This window comes from Oryx dammah, unplaced genomic scaffold (genome assembly GCF_014754425.2).
Source record: "Oryx dammah isolate SB20612 unplaced genomic scaffold, SCBI_Odam_1.1 HiC_scaffold_3, whole genome shotgun sequence".
Taxonomy (NCBI): Eukaryota; Metazoa; Chordata; class Mammalia; order Artiodactyla; family Bovidae; genus Oryx; species Oryx dammah.
Window position 1 is genome coordinate 18,993,660 of NW_024070187.1, and position 17,137 is coordinate 19,010,796.

The window sequence follows — 17,137 nt, forward strand, 5'->3', positions numbered from 1 at the left end:
GAGTATCACCCAGGTAGGCTGCTGTCCAGTGAAGGGAGCAACAACTAATGGATCGGAAAGAACCCAGATTTTTTCATCTGCCCACTTTTTTTTAAAAAACAGTTTTGCAGGGTGAAATTCAGGCTAGTTCTTATTCTCACTGAGTGGCTGGAGAAAGCCTCATAGTAAAAATTATAGATGCATGTTCCCCTGGAGGGAGAGAGAAGAGAACCAACACTCACCCCGTGCCCTTTATGTGTTGGCAACAATGCTGGGTGATGGCACGCACATCCTCCTATGCTCACAACAGCCCTGAAAGATTTTATTATCTCCATCTGAGAAGTGAGGAAACTCAAACTTGGGGAAATTAAGTATATGCTCTCAACAAAGCAGCTCCTGAGGGGCAGGATCCTGACCCCCAGCCTGACCCATGTAGTTCAAGGGTCAATTGTACTATGCTTATTCCTATATTGGCGGGGGGAGAATGTATATAGCATGAATACCCTGGACAAAGGAATGATTCATGTCCTGGGCTGGTTGGAGGACAATGTATAATTTTAAATTTAGGAACTGGGTTTTTTTTTTTTAATTTTCCATTTAATATTTCAGACCATAACTGACCACAGGTAACTGAAACCAAGGAAAGCAAAATTACAAAGACAGGGGTGGGGGGAATATTGTACATTCTTTCTCATTTTCTTTATCTCATTGGTCCTACTATCTTCTGGAATTACAACACCATAGGGAACTAGCATGTATTCAGTGTCTGCAAGATGTAAAAATAGCATATTGAAAAGCAGAGACATTACTTTGCCTACAAAGGTCCAACTAGTCAAGGCTATGGTTTTTCCTGTGGTCAGGTATGGATGTGAGAGTTGGACTGTTAAGAAGGCTGAGTGCCGAAGAATTGATGCTTTTGAACTGTGGTGTTGGAGAAGACTCTTGAGAGTCCCTTGGACTGCAAGGAGATCCAACCAGTCCATTCTGAAGGAGATCAGCCCTGGGATTTCTTTGCAAGGAATGATGCTAAAGCTGAAGCTCCAGTACTTTGGCCACCTCATGCGAAGAGTTGACTCATTGGAAAAGAGTCTGATGCTGGGAGGGATTGGGGGCAGGAGGAGAAGGGGACGACAGAGGATGAGATGGCTGGATGGCATCACTGACTTGATGGACGTGAGTCTGAGTGAACTCCGGGAACTGGTGATGGACAGGGAGGCCTGGCGTGCTGCGATCCAAGGGGTCTCAAAGAGTCGGACACGACTGAGCGACTGAAATGAACTGAACTGAATAATCTTTACTTGGATATTTTTTCTTGTTTTAATTGCTTAATTTCTTTTTAAAATTAATACTTTAAATAGCTCTTACTACGTCTCTTGCAATATCATGACAAGGTCACCTAGACAGCAAGCATTCTAGATGAACTCTGAATCCAGGTCTGAAGCTCACAGGCTTTCCACTACATCACACTATGCCTTCCCTGACCAACATATTTGGAGCTGGAAGGAACCCTTAGAGACCATCTGTTTCAATGAAGAATTTCTGGGTGTCACGCTTAGGTTCACCACTGATTTAAGAGAAGAAGGAATGGAATATGTTCTAGTTATACGTAAAGGAGTCACAAAGGAAGGAAGGGACAAAGAGAAATACATCTAATTGTTTTTTCTTAAACCATTACTATTTACAGAAATTGGTATGAAATCTAATTTCTAATTGCATTTCAAACATCTGACCAGAGAGTTTGTAATATAATATATAAAGGATAAATAGATTTATTAATATACACACTGGATAGATCTGACAACTGTAGAAAGAGCATAAAACATAAACTATGAGTATCTAATAAAAGGTTAATATGCTGGGGGAAAACACCATAGTTAACCAACAATTAGTGGAGAACACAGCAAACAAGTGTTTCACTGATCCCCAGAATTCAGTATTGTGGTTCTCTGTAAATATACTGAATTCTAACAAAAGATAAAATGTCGAATTGTAAAAGTATCTATTGGCCAAGGTAATGCACATTCCAAACTATATGTAAATATTATTAATCCAAATAAATGCTGAAGAATTCAGGGACTATAAATTAAGGGCTTTCCCCTTACTTTTCCTTACTTCAATTAATCTATTTAATACATGTCCTAAAAATTCTAAGTATAACACATTCTATGATGTAAGCCAGTTCATCATCCTATGATGAATAGCCAAGAAACTTCAAACCATGTATCTTTGCTATATGTGATAGTAAATAAAAGAAATTAATCACCACTCACTCTCAGAATGTCTTTCAACTGGCAGCTTCTAAAAAACAAGGCAAGATTCTAGACAAAACTGATTGATTCTTCTCTAAGAAAATATATGTTGATAAAGACACATTGGTAAAGACAGTAAGCCTATGCCTTATTCATACCCCCAAAACTAAGCTTGTGCTAGATTTATGATTTTACTAGGCATCCTATCCTTGGGGTTGTTTTTCTTTGCTTTGGTTTTTTTTTTTTAAGATTAATTTAACATTTAATGTCTTTTCCTAGTCCAAACCACAGATATAGATGTTGTATTCCCCATTTTACAAAAAGACCAAGTGGCTAGTCCAAGGTCATAAATGATGAAGACAAGATTTCATCTCAATCTCTCTGACACCATTATTCTAATTCTCCATGTTCGTTGTCTACCTCTTTCTTTAGATGTGAGGAGCAAACAGGAAGTCACTCCAATCCCAGCTCTCACATTAACTTGCTACGTTCTTCTTCCCCAAGTGCAGCCTCAACTTTTGTATCTACAAAATGAGAAAGCTAAACTCAATCATCTCTAAAGTTGCCCCAACCCAATCATGCTCTGAGCCACTGCTTCTCAAAGAAGGACTCTTAACTAGACTTCTTAGACAGAAGCAAGCTTGGTCTCAACTGATCTCCTGTTCTCCCTCTTTAAAAACTTTCACGCAATATATTATAGGTAATTGGCTTTAAAAATCAAATAATGCTACAAAGGAGGGAATGACAAAAACAGTTCCTTGTTCTGTAAACACTTCACTCAAAGAGAAAATCTGGTGAACAGATAATGCTTTTCAACTCATTGGTTTTCTTTCCTGAAATCCATCTCTGTTTTTCTATACAATAAATGTATATTGGTTATTTCAAATCAAAACTGTAGTGAGATATCACCTTACTCCAGTCAGAATAGCCATTGTCAAAAAGTCTACAAATAATAAAAGCTGGAGAGGGTGTGGATAAAAAGGAACCCTCCTACACAGTTAGTAGGAAAATAAATTGGTACAGACACTATGGAGAACAGTATGGGGGTTCCTTATAAAACTTAAAATAGACTTACCATATGATCTAGCACTCCCACTCCTGGGCATATATCCACAGAAAACCATAATTTGAAAAGACACTTGCAGCTCAATTTTCACTGCAGTACTATTTATAATAGCCAAGACATGGAAGCAACTTAAATGTCCATCAACAGATGAATGGATAACAAAGATGTGAGATAGGGACTTCCCTGGTGGTCCAGTGGCTAAGACCCCAAGTTCCCAGTGTAGAGGGCCAGATTCAATCCCTGGTCAGGGAACTAGATCCCACATGCTACAACTAAGTTCACAGGCTGCAACGGAAAGATCCCAGATGCTGCAACAAAGACCAAAGATTTCAAGAGCTAACTAAACGGAGACTCAGCACAGCCAAAAAAACAAACACATTAAAAAAGAAAGAGCTGTCTGCCCTCACAGTTCAGCAGAGGTTCTGACACCTGAGGGCAATTCTGAAAAACAAAAAAGAAGATGTAACATATATATAATATATACACACTCACACATTATACATATAATATATCTAACATATACATTATAACATAGACATGTTATAATGTATAACATATACATTATAACATAGACATGTTATAATGTATATATTTATTATATGGATTCAATATATTATATGATATATGTGATTAATATATTATATTAATATATTATATACTAATTATACATTATATATTAATGTATATATATATATATATAAAACATATGGGCTTTCCTGGTGGCTCAGCTGGTAAAGAATCCACCTGCAATGTGGGAGACCTTGGTTTGATCCCTGGGTTGGGAAGATCTCCTGCAGAAGGGAAAGGCTACCCACTCTAGTATTCTGGCTTGGAGAATTCCATGGACTGTATAATCCAAGGGGTTGCAGAGAATTGGACATGACTGAGCAACCCTCACACACACATATAACATATACATATAATATATAATTATATATGTTATATATATATGGCCCCTGATGTGCTGCAGTCCATGGGGTTGCAAAGAGTTGGACACGACTTAGTGACTGAACAACAACAATGTTATATATGATATATACAATGGAATATATACATTACTTAGCCTTTAAAAAGGAAATAGCATTTGCAGCAACATGGATGCACCTACAGATTATCATACTAACTGGAGTAAGTCAGGCAGAGAAAGGCAAATACATGATACTGCTTATATGTGGAATCTAAAAAATATATCTAAATGAATTTATTTACAAAACAAAAATACCCACAAACACAGAAAACAAACTTACAGTTATGAAAGGGAAAAGGAGGGATAAATTAGAAGACTGAGATTAACAGATACACACTACTATATATAAAATAGGCAACCAACAAAGACCTACTGTATAGCACAGGGATCTTTACCCAACATTTTGTAATAATCTATAAGGGAAAAGAATCTGAAAAAGAATATGTACATGTATATATAGTTACATAAATATATGTATATCTGAATCACTGTGCTGTATGCCTGAAACTAACATGACATTGTAAATCAACCATACTGCAATTAAAAAATGTATACTGCTCTTTTGATTTGTAAATATTAGACACCATCTATTTATTTTCTGTTACAGGAGATAAAGTGGGGTGTTTTTTTGCATAATTTATATGTCCTTTCCCTTTGGTCATTCTCTTAATATTACCTCTAAATTTTAGTTAAGTGTTCATGCAGTGTCTTTTATTATTATTTCTTCGTATATTAACTGTATGTATAGTTCACTGCTGAGCTAACTATGCTGTAAAATTTTTTCTTCTTAACATCCAAGACTTTCCCTGCACAAAAGTTCTGTAAAATGTTCTATGGCACAATTTTCTACTGTGTGAAAATTGTCAAATAATTGGCCAGTTCCATTTTCCTTTCCTGAAGACATCTTTCCTGTGTCTTCTGACCCTTTACTAAAACCTGGATTCACAGCTTTCTAGGCCTAACACCTAGCTCTGTCTGGTCCTGTGACTTTCCTTTGCCATCAGATTAAGAACTCCCTTGTATTAGATACCACTTATTCCTTTTCACTTTCATGCATTGGAGAAGGAAATGGCAACCCACTCCAGTGTTCTTGCCTGGAGAATCCCAGGGATGGAGGAGCCTGGTGGGCTGCTGTCTATGGGGTCGCACAGAGTCGGACATGACTGAAGCGACTTAGCAGCAGCAGCAGCATTCCCTTTTATTACATCTTTCATCCAGCCAAAGATGGAGAAACCCTATACAGTCAGCAAAAACAAGACAGGGAGCTGACTGTGGCTCAGATCATGAATTCCTGATGGCCAAATTCATATCTAAATTGAAGAAAGTAGGGAAAACCACTAGACCATACAGTTCAGTTCAGTTCAGTTCAGTTCAGTCACTCAGTCATGTCTGACTCTTTGCAACCCCATGGACTGCAGTACGCCGGGCCTCCCTGTCCATCACCAACTCCTGGAGGTTACTCAAACTCATGTCCATTGAGTGGTTTAGTGGTTTTCCCTATTTCTTCAAATTAAGTCTGAATTTGGCAATAAGGAGTTCATGCTCTGAGCCACAGTCAGCTCCTGGTCTTGTTTTTGCTGACTGTATAGAGCTTCTCCATTTTCGGGGGCAAAGAATATAATCAATCTGATTTTAGTATTGACCATCTGGTGATGTCCATGTGTAGACTCTTCTCTTGTGTTGTTGGAAAAGGGGTTTGCTATGACCAGCGTATTCTCTTGGCAAAACTCTATTAGCCTTTGCCCTGCTTCATTCTGTACTCCAAGGCCAAATTTGCTGGTTACTCCAGGTGTTTCTTGACTTCCTACTTTTGCATTCCAGTCCCCTATAATGAAAAGGACATCTTTTTTGGATGTTAGTTCTAGACCATTCAGGTATGACCTAAATCAAATCCCTTACAATTATACAGTGGAAGTGACAAATAGATTCAAGGGATTAGATTTGATAGATAGAATGTCTGAAGAACTATGGACTGAGGTTCACGACATTGTACAGGAGACAGGGATCAAGGCCATCCCCAAGAAAAAGAAATGCAAAAAGGCAAAATGGCTGTCTCAGGGGGCCTTACAAATAGCTGTAAAAAGAAGAGAGGCAAAAGGCAATGGAGAAAAGGAAAGATATACCCATTTGAATGCAGACTTCCAAAGAATAGCAAGGAGAGATAAGAAAGCCTTCCTCAGTGATCAATGCAAAGAAATAGAGGAAAACAATACAATGAAAGACTAGAGATCTCTTCAAGAAAAGTAGAGATACCAAGGGAACATTTCATGCAAAGATGGGCATAATAAAGGATAGAAATGGTCTGGACCTAACAGAAGCAGAAGGTATTAAGAAGAGGTGGCAAGAATACACAGAAGAACTACACAAAAAAGATCTTTATGACCCAGAGAATCATGATGGTGTGATCACTCACCTAGAGCTAGACATCCTGGTATGTGAAGTCAAGTGGGCCTTAGGAAGCATCACTATGAACAAAGCTAGTGGAGGTGATGGAATTCCAGTTGAGCTATTTCAAATCCTGAAAGATGATGCTGTGAAAGTGTTGCACTCAATAGGCCAGCAAATATGGAAAACTCAGCAGTGGCCACAGGACTGGAAAAGGTCAGTTTTCATTCTAATCCCAAGAAAGGCAAGGCCAAAGAATGCTCAAACTACCGTACAATTGCACTCATCTCACACACTAGTAAAGTAATGCTCAAAATTCTCCAAGCCAGGCTTCACCAGTACATGAACCATGAAATTCCAGATGTTCAGGCTGGATTTAGAAAAGGCAGATGAATGAGAGATCAAACTGCCAACATCTGCTGGATCATGGAAAAAGCAAGAGAGTTCCAGAAAAACATCTATTTCTGGTTTATTGACTATGCCAAAGCCTTTGACTGTATGGATCACAACAAACTGTGGAAAACTCTTAAAGAGATGGGAATACCAGACCACCTTACCTGCCTCCTGAGAAATCTGTATGCAGGTCAAGAAGCAACAGTTAGGACCAGACATGGAAGAACGGACTGGTTCCAAATAGGAAAAGGAGTACGTCAAGGCTGTACATTGTTATCTTGCTTATTTAACTTATATGCAGAGTACATTATAAGAAATGCCAGACTGGATGAAGCACAATTTGTAATCAAGATTGCCGGGAGAAATATCAATAACCTCAGATATGCAGATGACACCACCCTTATGGCAGAAAGCGAAGAACTAAAGAGCCTCTTGGTGAAAGTGAAAGAAGAGAGTTTAAGTTTAATCATGAGTTTAATTTGGCTTAAAACTCAACATTCAGAAAACTAAGATCATGGCATCTGGTCCCATGACTTCTTGGCAAATAGATGGAGAAATAGTGGAAACAGAGACAGACTTTTTTTTTGGGGGGGGGCTCCAAAATCACTGCAGATGGTGACTTCAGCCATGAAATTAAAAGACGCTTACTCCTTGGAAGAAAAGTTATAACCAACCTAGACAGCATATTAAAAAGCAGAGACATTACTTTGCTGACAGAGGTCCGTCTAGTCTAAGCTATGGTTTTTCCTGTAGTCATGTATGGATGTGAGAATTGGACTATAAAAAAGCTGAGCACTGAAGAATTGATGCTTTTGAACTGTGGTGTTGGAGAAGACTCTTCAGAGTCTTTTGGACAGCAAAGAGATCCAACCAGTCCATCCTGAAGGAAATCAGTTCTGAATATTCATTCATTGGAAGGACTGATGCTAAAGCTGAACCTCCTCCAATATTTTGGCCACAAGATGCAGAGAACTGACTCAATGGAAAAGACCCTGATGCTGGGAAAGATTGAAGACAGGAGGAGAAGGGGACAACAGAGGATGAGATGGTTGGATGGCATCACCGACTCAATGGACATGAGTTTGAGTAAATGCTGGGAGTTGGTGATGGACAGGGAGGCCTGGCATGGTGTAGTCCATGGGGTCGCAAAGAGTCAGACACAACTGAGTGACTGAACTGATTCCTTTTTATTATTTATTCTTAATTTTGGTGAAACACATCTTCTACGTAGTTTCCTGATGTACATTTTCTTGAGATCTTGACATTTTCTTTATTACTTGCATACATGATTGTTAATTGGTTGGGCATAACATTTTAGGTTGGAAACTGTCTTTTAGAATTTTGAAGGCATTGCTTCACTGTCTTCTAGCTTTCCATGTAGCTATTAAGAAGTATGATGGCATTTTGATTTCAAATTTTCTGTTTGTGACCTATTTGTTTCTTCTCTTTGGAAACTGTCAGGAACTTCTTTTTATCACAACACTCTTCCCCCACTCCCATCCCGCCCCCCAACAATGTGCCTTGCTTTAGATCATTTTTTTTAAGTGGGCTTTTTCAGATAAGAAAAACATATTTTTCATTTCTTACACATTTTCTTATATTAATTCTTCGATATTTTTCTCTCCATCATATGTCTTCTATTTCTGGTTCTCCTATTAGTGACGTATTGGATTCATGTACTAAATCTCTATTGGAAAAAAATGCTTCTTTCAGTCCCTATCTCTTTTTTTTTTTTTTGTCCTGTTTTTTCAGATGATGTCCTATACTTCATGTTTTAGATTTTCCACTTGCTTTTTCTTTGGGCTAGCATGCTTTATTCTTTCTTGTTCTCTGGTGATTCACTTCTTTTTCATTTTACCTTTGTTTCATTCATGCAGTATCTTCTCTGAGCTCTCCTTGAATAAAAAGGAGACACTTTGTCATGGTTTTTGCTTCGATCGCCTCTGTTTTGGAACTTTTCCACAGTTTATATTCCTCAATTGTCTGTTCATACAAGAGTGAATCTCTAAAAAGTTGATGAAAGTTTGAGTGAAAGGCTTGAAGGTGAGTTTCCTTAGTGACTGTGTAATCAGGTGGTCAGCTGTTTTTTTGTTGTTTTTTTCAAATTATAGCTATAGTATTTTCTCTGTGGATCATTCTGACTCTGTAGAGGAGGCTCTTTTAACCTCTTTGATTAAGGATATGATTCTAGCTTCTGAAGGAACCCTGGAATTAAGGGCACTTATTTTCAGAGTCACATCATTCTTTCTCTCTTCTCCCTATACTTGGAGAGTCTCTGTTACACTTTGCTCATAGAATAAACTTCTGGTCTCTCACAGGAGATGGGGGAAATAGTTACTTGTCTACACAAGATGGTGGCAGGAATCTGGGTCTCTAAATAAAATGTTTAGTTAAACATGATTCAGCCCCTTCTTATCCTCTTCCTATGAAGTTTCTGGCATCCTAGATTCCTGAAATTTTCTGGGATTGTGGGAGAACAATCCTGATGGCTGTCTTGACACTCCCTCTCCCCATGCATTAAGTTTGATTTTCCTCTTCTCTACTCAGTAATTTTTCCTTCATCTGCTTTCTATCTTCAAATATTATAGTTCAAGTTACAGAATCTTGAACATTGTCTCATCAGAGATGGAGTATGATTTTTCTGGGTCTTGTTTTCTTTATTTAGGGGTCTGATCTTTCTTGGGGAGAAGGGGGTTGCAATCTGCCACCCTCACCTGGAGAGTTTTTCATTGCCTTAATGATTTTTTTAAAATTGCATTTATATTTTTCAAGTATCTGTCCTTTAAAACGAGAAGTAGATAAATCATTCATCCAAAGTGTTACTGAATCACATTCTATAATTGCATATTCTAACTGTATACTAACATATAGAAATGAACTTGTAATTAAGCACTCAGCACTGATGAATGATAAAATATCATATTAAAAATTGTTATGGGTGAAATATAAAAAGGTAAATATAGATAACTCAAAAATAAACTGTTTAGAGACTGTGATATATGTTGATAAGTAGAAAATATTCACCAATATTGTTAGGAATCAATACCTGATCACCTGTTTGAGATGACCCCATGTTATGATTGAAATTACCCAACCAAGACATTTTGGTGGGCAGGTTGTTCAACACTGACACAATTTTTGTTTCTTACACAAGGTGTGTTTTCCCTAGTCATGGCCCTTTCAGTAATACTGTTTGGGAACAAGGTTTTTGTTATATTGTTTGAAAGACTAGGTATTAATATATTTTATGAATTAAGTCTTAAAAAGTAAAATCTTATAAAGTAAGTTTTCATAATAATGATTATCTTGCACTAGACAAGAAGGCAATAATAGACTTCTTTAAAAAATAGCTCTAAAGGGCTTCCCTGGTGACCCAGTGGTCAAGAATTTGCCTTGCAATGCAGGGGACACTGGTTCAATGCCTGGTTTGGGAAGATCCCACATGCCTCAGAGCAGCTAAGCCCATGCACCACAACTACTGAGCCTGTGCTTTAGAGCCTGCAAGTCACAGGTACTGAGCCGACTGCTACAACTACAGAAGCCTGCATGCCTAGAACCTGTGCTCTTCAACAAGAGAAGCCACTGCAAGGAGAAGCCCTCCTATGCAACTAAGAGTAGCTCGCTGCAACTAGAATAAGCCTGTGTGCAGCAACAAAGACCCACTACAGCCAAAAAATTAGATAAATAAAATAAATCTTTAATTTTAAAAAATAGCCTTAAAAGTTCGACTTAAATAATCTTGTCTAGGTTGCCCTTTTTAGGGTCTGGTAATTGATATATAACCTTGAAGGACTTCCCTGGTGGCTCAGACAGTAAAGCATCTGCCTACAGTGTGGAAGACCTGGGTTCAGTCCCTGGGTCAGGAAGATCTCCTGGAGAAGGGAATGGCAACCCACTCCAGTATTTTTACCCCCACCCCAAAAAAAGGGGCTCAAAGAAATATACGGGCTTCCCTGGTGGCTCAGATGGTAAACCCTCTGCCTGCAATGCGGGAGACCTGGATTCAGTCCCTGGGTTGGGAAGGTCCCCTGGAGAAGGAAATGGCAACCCACTCCAGTACTCTTGCCTGGAAAATTCCACAGACTGAGGAGCCTGGTAGGCTACAGTCCATGTGGTAACAAAGATATATTGCTTTAGATTGGGATGCTCTTTAAAAACTATCATAAACTTGGTGGTTCAAACAGCAAATATTTATTTTTCTCTCAGTTTTGGAGTCTGGGAAGTCCAAGATCAGAGTGCTGGCAGGTCTGATGTCTAGTGAGGACCCTCTTCCTGCTTCGCAGATGGCTGTCTTCTCACTGTATCTCTATATGGTGGAGAGCTAAGAAGGGGTGCAAGTTTGTTTCTCTTCTTATAAGGGCATTAATTCCACTCAGGAGAGCATCACTCTTACGACCCAATTACCTTCCAAACGTCCTACCTCCTAATACCATCACATTAGGGAATTCAACACATGAATTTTTTGATGGTGGACGTGAGGCACAAACATTCAGTCCTAACACATAATCATTTCAGGGTCATACAGCTGCATATATCCAAACTGGAAGAAAAAAACCTTCTCAGATATTTCTTAATTTTGAAAAGACTTCTGTATTTTCTTCAGGACATCAATAGCCATTATAATCAAAATCAGAATAAGGCAATCAAAAGGTATTTCTATAATAATCAATTACTTGTTTTAAAATAAATTATATATACATATCTGGAGAGGAGAATGGCTACCCAGTCCAGTATTTTTGTCTGGAGAATTTCATGGACAGACGAGCCTAGCGGGCCACAGTCCATGGGGTTGCAAAGAGTCAGACACGATTGAGTGAATTATATATATATCTGATAGGTTCAGAATTCTTAGATATCTTGTAGTGCTCCTTAGGCTCTATTATTCTTTCTTGGCTAAATAAGCTAGGTATCTATCTATAAAATATTAAGCACATATATTTATTTCTTCTAATTTTACTGTTTATATTATTATGAATATAAAAATGACAATGTTGAATGTGGAATATTTTTAAAATACTGAATAAAAAATATTATTACATGGTATATAGAGATAGCTGCCTTAAAAAAAATTAACATACTTTCCTCCCATCCTTTTTAATGCAGTTTTCACATGGTTGAGATCACACTGCACAGAGTAAAAGCCCATTTTTTTGAGTACTTCCTAAATGGGAGGCAACCTAAGTGCTTCATCAACATTGTATCAACATCCCATGCGCCAGATATTTTATTCTCAATTCATAAATGAAAAAACTAAGGACTGAGGGTGAGTTTAAATAAGTTGCCCAAGGCAATACAACGAGTAAGTGGCCAAACTGAGACTTTAGCACAAGTTAAATTCAATCTTAAAATGCATTCTCTTAACCAATATGTTTCCCCAGAGCAGGAAATGGCAACCCATTCCAGTATTCTTGCCTGGAAAATTCATGGACAGAGAAGCCTCGTGGGCTACAGTCCATGGGGCTGCAAAGAGTTGGGCACAACCGAGTAACTGGGCATGCATGCACAGAACAATTATGTTAATAAAATTTTCTCTGTTTACCATTATAACTAACATTTCATGTCACTAACAAATCATTACAAATATCATGTAAATGAAAAATTTCAAAGCTCCTATATGATGTGGGCTCCTCAAAGAAGTCTTACAGTCAATGAGTAATATTTTTTAAATCCTTGCAAATATTAAGAACAAGAACAGAATATCATTGTTGTTCAAGTTGAAATGCATTTGGTTACTAGAGACTTTGAATGTTTCTAATAAGCTTATTAGATATTTGTATTTCTAAGGAAATACATTTCTCAAATAAACACAAGGGAAATCAGAAACTACAAATGTTCTTTGGAATATGTGGTGTTACCTCACTGACTCTGGTTACAAGGGGGAAGCACAGCCCTTGGGGTGATGGAAGACCTTGTTGAAAGACGTAAAAGTATTTAGATTTGTTTTCTTCCATTATTTCAAGTCACACTAGTTTTACAAAGTTAGTAAATCTATTCATTTTTGCCTGATACAGGTCATTGTATTAATGGAGGTAAGACAAATAATAATATTTCAATTCTTACATATAATTGATTTGTTTGAAGTTTCTAAAGATAGTTGGTTTGAGGACTTTAAAAATCTCCCCTTAAAATCTTGTTTACAGCATTGATTTTTATGTCCAGAGAAAAATAGCAAAAGAAAAGGCATTTACTAAGCAGAGATAAATACTAGCTAAGCTGCTAAGTCGCTTCAGTTGTGTCCGACTCTGTGCGACCCCATGGACTGCAGCCTACCAGGCTCCTCCGTCCATGGGATTTTCCAGGCAAGAGTACTGGAGTGGGGTGCCATTGCCTTCTCCTGTAACTGCATAGTGATACACCAATTCAACTTACTGCTATGGGGGAAAAACACCATTCAATGAGACATGAAGACAAAGCACAAACCTGACTAAGGGGACACACGCTGTGGACCACAGCACGGCTATGACCAGAGCAAGGGGGAGGACGGGGGAGGGGAGATGGATGGGTAAACTACAGCCTCAGGGGCCCGGTGGGGGTGGGGTCTGGATTGATGACAACTAAGCAGACAACAGGATGAGACAGGAAATCAAAACCAATGATGAAAGCAGACATACCGTCAGAGAACTCCAACAGCAAGGAAAACATACAGAACTGTTCTTTTACAAATATTCGGAAAGAAATCAAGCATGAAACCACAGAGAAATCGTCAAAGAATTTTAAATATCAACTAATTAGCCGATGATGCAAATTATAAAAACGGTGTGGCAAAAGACCACAAAACGGACTAGTTACTTCACAGGCCGCTAAAGTGATTCACGGTTAATTTAATTATAAGCTGACTAAGCATGCAGCTAATATGAAATGGGTGGTAACAGAAAAAAGAAATAATACAAGTCCAGTTACAAAGCAGAGTTTTGTACACATGATTTCATAGGGTGAATAGCAATGCTCTCACAAAACCCAAGCTAAACACGCAAGAAAGCCGGAACATGTGCTTCAGAGCCGCACACTCTGTCACCAAAAGCCCTAGGTTGTCATCCCAGTTTTAGACTCAGAAAAGTGAGGCAGCATAAACACTAACTAAACCCTTATTTTGGAGAAGGAAATGGCAACCCACTCCAGTATTCTTGCCTAGAGAATCCCATGGTCAGAGGAGCCTGGTGGGCTGCTGTCCACAGGGTCTCAGAGTCGGACATGACTGAAGCAACTTAGCATGCATGCATGCATTGGAGAAGGAAATGGCAACCCACTCCAGTGTTCTTGCCTGGAGAATCCCAGGGACAGAGGAGCCTGGTGGGCTGCCATTTATGGGGTCGCACAGAGTCAGACACGACTGAAGCAACTTAGCAGCAGCAGCAAACCCTTATTTGAAATACCACAAAACTGAATTAATAGAGCTTTACTATATTCCTGATACCTGGTTATTCTGATTTCCTCTTAGCTACAGTGTTTTCACTAGAGTCTATTTCATATAAAAGAGCCACTGATGCATTGGGTTTGATTTATCTACTGACAATACTTCAATTATCCTCCTAGGCAAATTATATTCTTAAATCTAATTTTGGTTTAATCCTCCAAGTAATTTTAATTCATTTTCCATATATCTTGACAAAGGTAATTATGAAAGAAAAAGAAACCTATTATGGGTATATTATTATGTGATATAGAGAAAAATGTCACTTCCCAAAAGACATATACTTTACTAGTTTGTGTTAGTGAACTGCATGACCTTGAAAGGTATAAGAACGTGCCAGAATGATTTATCACCTACGAGCCATGGAAGGGTAAAGGGATACATGGTTGATCGGCTGGGAATTTTGTGATTTGAGAGGAGAGTAAATGCTACCTTATACACTCTTCCTGGTGTACTGGTAACATGGGCATTGGTTTAATGGCCTGTTTTAGGAAGAAGCTTTATCCTCTACTTCAACGTTTATGTAAAATTTAAGTGGTACACAAATATACATTTAATTTGAACTTGCTGTATCAGATGTCCATATTTTCCTGAATATCCTTCCTAACAGGTTTCTTAAAAGTTTACTTCTCTTTCCATAAGCTTTGCTTCTGATAACCAATCTATATTATGTCCACAAAGGAAACACATTGCATTCTTTTCAGGCTGTATAACAGTAAGTCTCACAATTTTACAGAAGTTGCTATTTAAGAAATGAATTTCACTGACTGAACAAAAATCAAAAGTACTACAGAAGGTCTGGACTTCTAAAATTGGACAAGAATTTCAACTAGACAAGCCCACTGTATATGCTATGTAACCATATACAGTTGGGAATGCAAGCTAGCACAACCTTCCTGTAAAGTGATTAAGCAAAGGAATCAAAAGTCTTAACTGGACATCATTAGACACATATAATAAATAACAAGTATAATAACAATAGAAAAGGAACATGATTAATGAGTACGGAAACCATTTATGACAATTTCAAGTAAAGCAGGATCTCAAGGTATATGTAAATATGCATTTGTTCGTGTGTATAAATACACAAAGACCAAAGGGTTTTGACAGTATTATCTCTCACTAGCAGAAATACTGGTGATTCTTCCTTATTTTATTATGTAGTTTTCTACATCGAGCATTTAGTATTATAAAAATAAGAAAAAATATTCAAAACAGATACAAGAACAGCAGCAATGCTAACATCTTATTGAAACTCAAATTCCACCAGAGTGTACAACCCTGGATTTAAATGAACTGGCACAATCACATTATCTTTGGTCTTCTAGTGGTATCAAATGACAATAATTTGATCTGAAGGTTTCAAAAACATCACCAATACATTTTATACTAGAAGCTCAGAATACATGAAAATATCAAATCCTTGCTAAAGAAAGAATTACCTAAAAGCAACTCAAGTATTTGCAGCTTATTTTTTTTTTAATTGGAGTATAGTCGATTTAAATGTCGTGTTAGTTTCAGGTGTTCAGCAAAGTGAATCAGTTACACATATAAACAAACTCTATTATGTTCTCTGTTTTTCTTTCACTACCTTCTAGAAATGTAGAATAAACCAAGGGAAGGCATCTTCATTAGAATTCATTCAGTTAGTAACTATTTTTAAAGTACTTGCCATGTGTCAAACATTTTTTCAGGCACTGGGGATTTTGCAGTGAAGAAAATAAAGTTCTTGTCTGGTAGAGGAACAAATCTTATCTCTACCATGTAATAATAAAATGCTGTGAATGAAGTAATATTCATTAATAAGGTATACTTTATAGATAGTAGAAAACAAAAGTTATAAATTTCTTGTTTAGCAAAGAAAATAAATGTTTCTCCTTTATTTACTCTAGGACATTTCATTTCTCTTATTTAGTTAAAGAAACTGAAATTGCGTGATTACTTACCCCAATATTAAACACCCCTGTAAAATATTCCATATTTGCTTGAATGAACCAAATGTTGCTTAAACTTAGTTCATCACTTCTCTTCTTAGCACGAATTAATGATAATTCCTTGTTTTCTATTAGTATAACCTAGATTTCACACAGGAAACAATAGTATATTCAGTAACCTAATTTAGACATTAAAGCCAAGTATTATTACTGTATTTACTAGCTTTAATAATGCTGATCATATTATATTGATCCTTATTGTTGTGCTTCCCTGGTGGCTCAGACAGTAAAGAAACCGCCTGCAATGTGGGAAACCTGGGCTGGATCTCTGGGTTGGAAAGATCCCTTGGAGAAGGGAACAGCTACCCACTCTAGTATTCTGGCCTGGAGAATTTCATGGGCAGAGGAGTCTGGCAGGCTATACTGTCCATGGGGTCACAAAGAGTCAGACATGACTGAGTGATTTTCACTTTCACTTCATTTTCACTATCCTGTGCTAGGACATATGCCAGATAGTACAATATAAAAACAAACAAGGTCCTTGAACCCTTGGAGCTTACAGATATGGTGATATAAGTGAGATAGGTAAGTATAATACAGTGAGTGGTAAGTGTTTAATGAAAGACATATAATGTGTTATCAAAGCATGTAAACTTGATGACTAAGAGAGGTTTTAGTCATTTAATATTAAAGAGTAACATATTAATTGAGGCCTGAAAAATGAATAGAAATTAGCTGGAGGAATGAAGGAGT

At 37.6% G+C, this 17,137-nt stretch overlaps 1 protein-coding gene across 1 annotated transcript in view; it reads right to left on the reverse strand.

Annotated features, from left to right (window-relative positions):
- Positions 1-17,137, reverse strand: part of GSTCD (glutathione S-transferase C-terminal domain containing) — a 142,679-nt gene that overhangs the window by 14,185 nt on the left and 111,357 nt on the right. The window contains exon 8 of the mRNA XM_040237527.1: positions 16,397-16,525. Within this exon, the coding sequence (XP_040093461.1) occupies positions 16,397-16,525 (129 nt within the window). The remainder of the gene's footprint in view (positions 1-16,396; positions 16,526-17,137) is intronic.